Consider the following 6,353-nt stretch of genomic DNA (forward strand, 5'->3'; position numbering starts at 1 on the left):
TTTTTTTTTTTTTTTTTTCTTCTTTAATTACAAATTGAATTTTAGATGTTAAAATGTATTTTAATAAGACTAGAAATAATAATAATAATAAATACATGATTTCTTTAATTGAAATCTTGAGTACGGAATATTACTAAAGGTATCGAGTTGTATGTCTCTTAATAAGATGTAATTCGAGGATGAACCAAATTAGAAGCTAGTGGGAATGTAATAACTGAGTAAAAAAACAGTACGTGAATGAATCGAGACTACTTTTGAATGAGAGTGATCCTGGAGATAGAATGATCGAGAAAGACTTCAAATAATTAACAAGGTATATCATCTTTAAGTCAAGCATGTGTTGCTTGGAGTAATAATACCTGGGTGTCCTCCTACAAATTTCCCTATGATTAGCAAATTACTATAGGCGGTTCGTCCAAGGGTTTTTACGACAAGTCGCTCTATTAGCAGAACTTGTGAAGAAAGACCACTATGGGTCGTGGTTATGTCAAAAGGCCTTTGAAATCTGAAATCAACCATGACGAGGGGCCTATCCTTGGCTTGGTAGATATCTCTAAGCCCTTCGAAATAGAGACAGATGCATCCGACTTTGCTTTTGAGGGTGTCCTTATCGGGTTTGGCTTGACATGGGATAATCTTTACTTTTAGAATTACTTTCAAACAAATAGGTGATATGGTCATCTCCTAAGAAAATATCAGAATCATGAACATGGAGGGTTACGTGGAGTCTTTACTTTGAGAAAGTCATTTAGCCCTTTTTTTTTTTTCTGGTTCTTTTAATTGATAAGGACTCATACATTTCCCATTTCCAAATTATTTTAGGATCTAATTTTAAATTAACAAAGACAACTCCACTTTGCCATTATGCACTTTATATTTTAATTTCTAAAAAGTACACCAAAAAATCACTGTGATGGGCCATTTTTAGATCTCATTCTCTCTATAATTCATAATTTCTTTTATAGACATATTTAAATTATTGAAATATTTATTGGGTAGTCTAATTTTTTTAATATACATATACTATTTAAATAAAATGGGCCTAAAATAATTAAACTCTTCCTTGTTCACACACTACCATTTTAGGCAAGAGATGAGCATCTTCATTTCTTGCCTTTTGGCACATGGAGACACACTTTTTGAAGTTTTCTAAATTATTGGACCCTTATTACACTATACATTATCATGGGTTTGTAATTAGCTTTTGTTGTTGCCAAAACTAAGATAGGATAATGCACTCGTTCAATACGATAGAATTTGGATGAGCCCGTTTTAGGAGTAATCATTTTTAGTTGCCAGAGTTTTTAAACATCGTTTCTTTGATCTTATTGGGTAAATGTCCTCTTGATTTAAAAAGATGGAAGTTGATTTTTACGAGTTAATTTTACATGTTCGTGCTCAAATTATTGAGAAAGATGAAAACCAATGTCTCAGGAAGCTAATTTCAACCGCTCTTAAGTATTTTTTGGATTATCCTTAAGATTGTTAATCAAATCCCGTTCATATGACTATTTTCATTGGTTTTTCGATCGCTCCCGAGAGTTAAATAGTGCTCAAATCATTGAATTAACTTTTATCCTTTTAACTTAAACCGACATATGAAGATTATTTTTATCACCGAAAAATAACTTTAAAACCCACCTTTCGAATTTTAAAATATAAAAATTGTTTATAAAGAGGACTTTAATAAAACTAAGGAACATAATAAATGGATGAGTCCACCTTAATGCCCAACCATCATAATACCCATGCTTTGAATATATGATGTAATTGATTAAGACCCCCATGATTTCTTTGGCCACGTCAAATAATTAATTTATTTATTTATATTTTTTTAGTTTAAAGGTCAAAGGATTCCTTTAGAATGCAATAAAATTGCATCATTAATTTCATTAAAATAAACCCACTTCACCCTTTCAGCTAAACCTGCCAAAATCACCATATATTGAGTTATTAATGTCATCAACAAAATAATACCTCTGACCCAGCCTGTACTAAAAGAGCCATCAAAACCAATTATGTCACTTTTCACCCAATTCAACCTGCTCAAATCTAATATTCTACTGTTACAATCAATCAACATGAATGAACAAACGAGAACATAACAGATACTCTCAACTAAAAGCTAAGACATCACAAACCTGTAGGAGACACGTCTGAAACCAACTCGCGCACATTCAAATAGAACAATTCAAGCTAGAAAAATGGATTTTTTTTTTTTCCTTCTTGAACACTTCTTCCCAAACATATGCACAAGAAACAGCAAGAAAGCATGCATGTTTTAACCCCCTTGAAGTAATTTTCTTTTTCAATCAATTTCGAACCAAGTAAATATTCACCAATCTACTCAAAGACCAGGCAAGTAAATCCAGAAATCCCAGTTTATACATATTCAAATTGACAGTGACAGTTCCAGCTTCCTAAGGAAAGTTCAAGAAAATGCATGAAAATATACAAATCTTACCACTGGAAGTAAATTTTTACCCACCAATTTCCAAACAGGATAAATATTACCCAGTCTGCTCAAGGCAAGCAAGTCCAGAAATCCCAACATATTCAAATTGACAACGACAACTGAAGGTTCAAAAAATGGAAATATTTCTTCTTTTTTCTTTTTTCCAACTCCCAAACTAAAGTTACAGAAAATATACAAATCTAACACCTCGAAGTAAATTTTTTTGCAATCAATTTCCAAACAAAAATATTTTCCAATCTGCTCTGAGACAATCAATCAGCCAGCTGTGGGGCACACATTGATTGCAAAGAAACTGATCAAGCTGAGAAACATAAACATAATACAGTAGCCTTCTGGGACAAGGGGAAAATAATAGATAAGGGCTAATTACAAAGAGATTAATTCTTTTTTTTTTCTTTTTTGTTTATCAGCAAAGAGGGAGTGAGAAAACATACCTATAGACGTATATATCAGAGAAATGAAAGCAGAATTTTGCGCAAACCATAGATGTAGCAGGAGGCCTCTGCTGAGAGATCTTGCGTGGCAGCTTAAATGCCATGATCAGCTGAAATAGTGTTCAGAAACCTAACATTGGTGCCAATTTTAGGTCTCCACTCTGTTCTGCCTCTCACAATCTCAGCCCCATTCTCAAACCGAAGCAAGTGATTGCACGCAATGTCTCCAGCAGTTGCCAAAGTCCCAACATCTGTGCCAGTGACAGCGGTAAGGGACTGCAGGACACTGTCCCTTGCGCATTCCCTCCGATACTCCAAAGTGATGGAAGAAAGTTCATGACTCTCTAAAATTGGTGGCGGGGCACTCTTTAGACCATCAGCATTGTTTTCCAATCAAAGAGAGATACAGCCAAGCTTTAGAAGAATAGTTGACGGTATAACATTTTGGAGATATGTATAAGAAAGTATATCATTATTTTGGCACAGTAATAGATGAGAAGGAACCATGAATCAGAGTAACTCTTAAACAAGGATAAGCAATGTCAGTTTTATCTACCTCAAGAATCCAGCCAATGTACTTCACATTATTAACATGCTGGTTGACATCTAAATCACTCCATTTAGGCTGCAGTATAGAAATGTACGCATTGTGAGAGGAGCAACACAAAAATTATAATTGAACCAACTTCTAACTTAAACATCAAAATGAACATAAACATCCAATGACAACTTTCTTTGTTCAAGCAACATTTTTAAGTAAAATGAAATAACTTACAGTCAAACCCCTTTGAACATAATCAGCTGTGTCACCATCAAGTTTTGAAAGTCTCCTGTCATCATTAATAACAGGAGAAGAATCCGTAAAGTGTGGCTCTATTTCACTCCTCACTTCCTCAGGAATCTTTGACAATTTTCTCGTCTCTTTATTCATCATGACCCAAACACTTCACATTGCAAAAAATAAAACTATATGAGTAATCAACAACTTCAATACAAAGATCAATTACAACTAAGATTAAAAAAGGCGTATCTAGTTTACCCAAATTTGTTTAGATTCTTTATGGAACACACATAAGAGAACTTTCAAGTTATACAAGCCCCTCCATCATTTGTAACGAGAGTTATTCAATCATAGGCAAAACCAAAGCTGGTCAACTTTATAATTCATGGGTGGAAAAAAATCACAATACGTGTGAAGAAAATGAAAGCATATTTCATTTGAAAGGGTAAGGAAAATACCTAGAAGCTCTTGTTAAAGTGTCACCAGTTTTGCAATCATACACCAGCCAATCACGGCGCATGCCATTCTTTCCAGAAGCACTAACCCAAGTGTCCACTTGAACAGTATCACCCCTGTAAATATAGTAATCTCCAGTATCTCATGCATAGGTTCAATGAAACACATAAGCAGAGGTCATCTGAAACAGAAGACACACTATTTGCCACGCTCAAAAACTTCCACATCAAAAAGAAAAATGTATATTGAAGAGCATTCCAGTGATTTTGTTAGTCTGTAAAAAGTTCAGTATTTCTTCTATGGCTTATTGTTGGAGGGTGAAAGTGAAATCAATAGATTACATAGTTGCAAGGAAAAGTAACTCACTTCTGTTTTCGAAGTAAGATCACAACTCACAAGTGTTTTTTATTAACAATAAACACAAAAGATCACAACTGTTATAATGAATTAATCTTTAGAAGCGTATACTTCACGGAGAACTTAAATTTACCAAGTAGGGTAACGGTCTACCATAATCTGCATCTTGGTAACTACCCATATCAGGTTCTTTTTGCACATTTCTGGCGTTGAGCCAAATCCATCACCAAGTAGGCCAGCAGTTTTAACATGATTAAGGGCAGTTTCCTGCATACAAATTCAGAGAGTGGAAGAATTTAACCTCTTTCATAAGCATATATGGTCTTAAATCTAACAGCTATTCACAAAAACACAAGAATCCATCTCCAAATCCCTTCGTACCTGTAAATGATTCATTAATGTCTCTATAGAAGCTGTACGATCGGCACCTATTTCATAAGATCTAATAGAGAAGTTCTGGGTAAACACAAGACCATCCTGTACAATCCTTCCCAAACCAAATGGGTCCATAAGCATGTCAGGCCGCCTAGGTTTCCAGTCAAGCATCATCCATTGCTTCTCAGCTGCTAAAAAGATGGTTGTAATAGCCGCAAGAAGCATGCTCCAGTCAGGCAGCTGGTTGATAAAAGTTCGGGGGTGCGATGATGGGAGGTCATCTCCAGCCCTGACACCACCCACAGGTTTCACTGAGCTTCCATTTACTTGGGTAGGAGCTTGGGCATTCGTCTTCACCTGAAGACATCCAGAAGATACAGATTTTGACTTGATTCCCCCCAGATTCCCAGAGCCACCTCGAATTTTGGTGTTCTTTGCTCCAGAGTCGGGAGATGAAGAAGGAACAGGATAAAATGCGGATGTAGCAGCAGTTGCTACCATGATGAACTACAAACATCAAAATCAAACACTTCAGCATATCAACGCAATAATAGCTGCTAATAAATGAAAGATTAAAAACAACGGGAAGCGAATATCAGATTCTGCATCTTTAGTGGAAAATAACATATCGAAAACACACCCAATGAATATTAGCACCTGATCAGATAAGAGTTGAAGACAACGCAAAGAAAAATTGACGATGAAGTGTAGCAAATTCTAGACCAAAAGGTTGAAGGTCCTTATAATTGAAGGCACCCAAAAGTGGCCAATAGCAAGCAGACTACCTAAAAGAACTGTTTTCAATTCGCATGCCTACTCTGCCCACTAAACAACCAAAGACAGAGAAAAGCAGAAAGCTCATTCCGAAGTGAAGGAATAGTACAAAATCTCCTAGAAGAAACAAACACATGAACTAAAATTTTATTTATCAAAACCATGTGAGAATCGTACACTGACTTAGGGGTGTAATTATGACCTAGAAATGAGAAACTACGCATAAACACGTCGACAAAAAATAAACAGTTTCCAAAACGACGAATGTAAAGTAATTACGCGATAAAATGACTAGATAAGCACAAAATTAACTCAAAAACCAAAAATCCTACGACAACATCTTAATTTCAAACATATCGTGTTCAATTTCTCACCAAACGAAGAACACATCCTCCACATTCTCCCCAATCTCAAAAGAGAGTAATGAAATAATGTCGAATCCATACCTTGAACAACAAAAGAAAATGCTCAAACCAATGGTCTCGGAAATGGTGGCTGGAGAAACCAAATCCAGAGCAACAGAATGCAGCAAAATGGCTACAGCGTCATTACAGATCAACAATCCCTTGTTTCTCTCGTCGATTTTTAGGGTTTGCGATCTTTTCCCTCTTTTACGGAGCTCCAAAATTCGTTTCAAAAGAGAGAGAGAGAGAGAGAGAGAGAGAGAGAGGTGTATGCGAATGAGAAATCCCAAGTCCCT

The 6,353-nt window shown here is 35.6% G+C and overlaps 1 protein-coding gene across 2 annotated transcripts; it reads right to left on the reverse strand.

Moving 5' to 3' along the window:
* Positions 1–2,491: 2,491 nt before the first annotated feature.
* Positions 2,492–6,353, reverse strand: LOC111465562 (palmitoyl-acyl carrier protein thioesterase, chloroplastic-like). 2 transcript variants are annotated; one of them, XM_023110002.1, is made up of 7 exons: positions 6,100–6,353; positions 4,886–5,386; positions 4,638–4,771; positions 4,150–4,263; positions 3,686–3,854; positions 3,467–3,535; positions 2,492–3,276 (listed from the first exon to the last, which is right to left on the reverse strand). In XM_023110002.1, exons 2-7 carry the CDS (start codon positions 5,378–5,380, stop codon positions 3,004–3,006), a joined length of 1,254 nt encoding a protein of 417 aa, XP_022965770.1. In that variant the 5' UTR covers positions 5,381–5,386; positions 6,100–6,353; the 3' UTR covers positions 2,492–3,003. The 2 variants fall into 2 exon arrangements, with proteins under 2 accessions (XP_022965770.1, XP_022965771.1); XM_023110003.1 differs by lacking the exon at positions 6,100–6,353 and adding an exon at positions 5,537–5,765.

This window comes from Cucurbita maxima, unplaced genomic scaffold, assembly GCF_002738345.1.
Source record: "Cucurbita maxima cultivar Rimu unplaced genomic scaffold, Cmax_1.0 Cma_Scf00029, whole genome shotgun sequence".
Classification (NCBI taxonomy): Eukaryota; Viridiplantae; Streptophyta; class Magnoliopsida; order Cucurbitales; family Cucurbitaceae; genus Cucurbita; species Cucurbita maxima.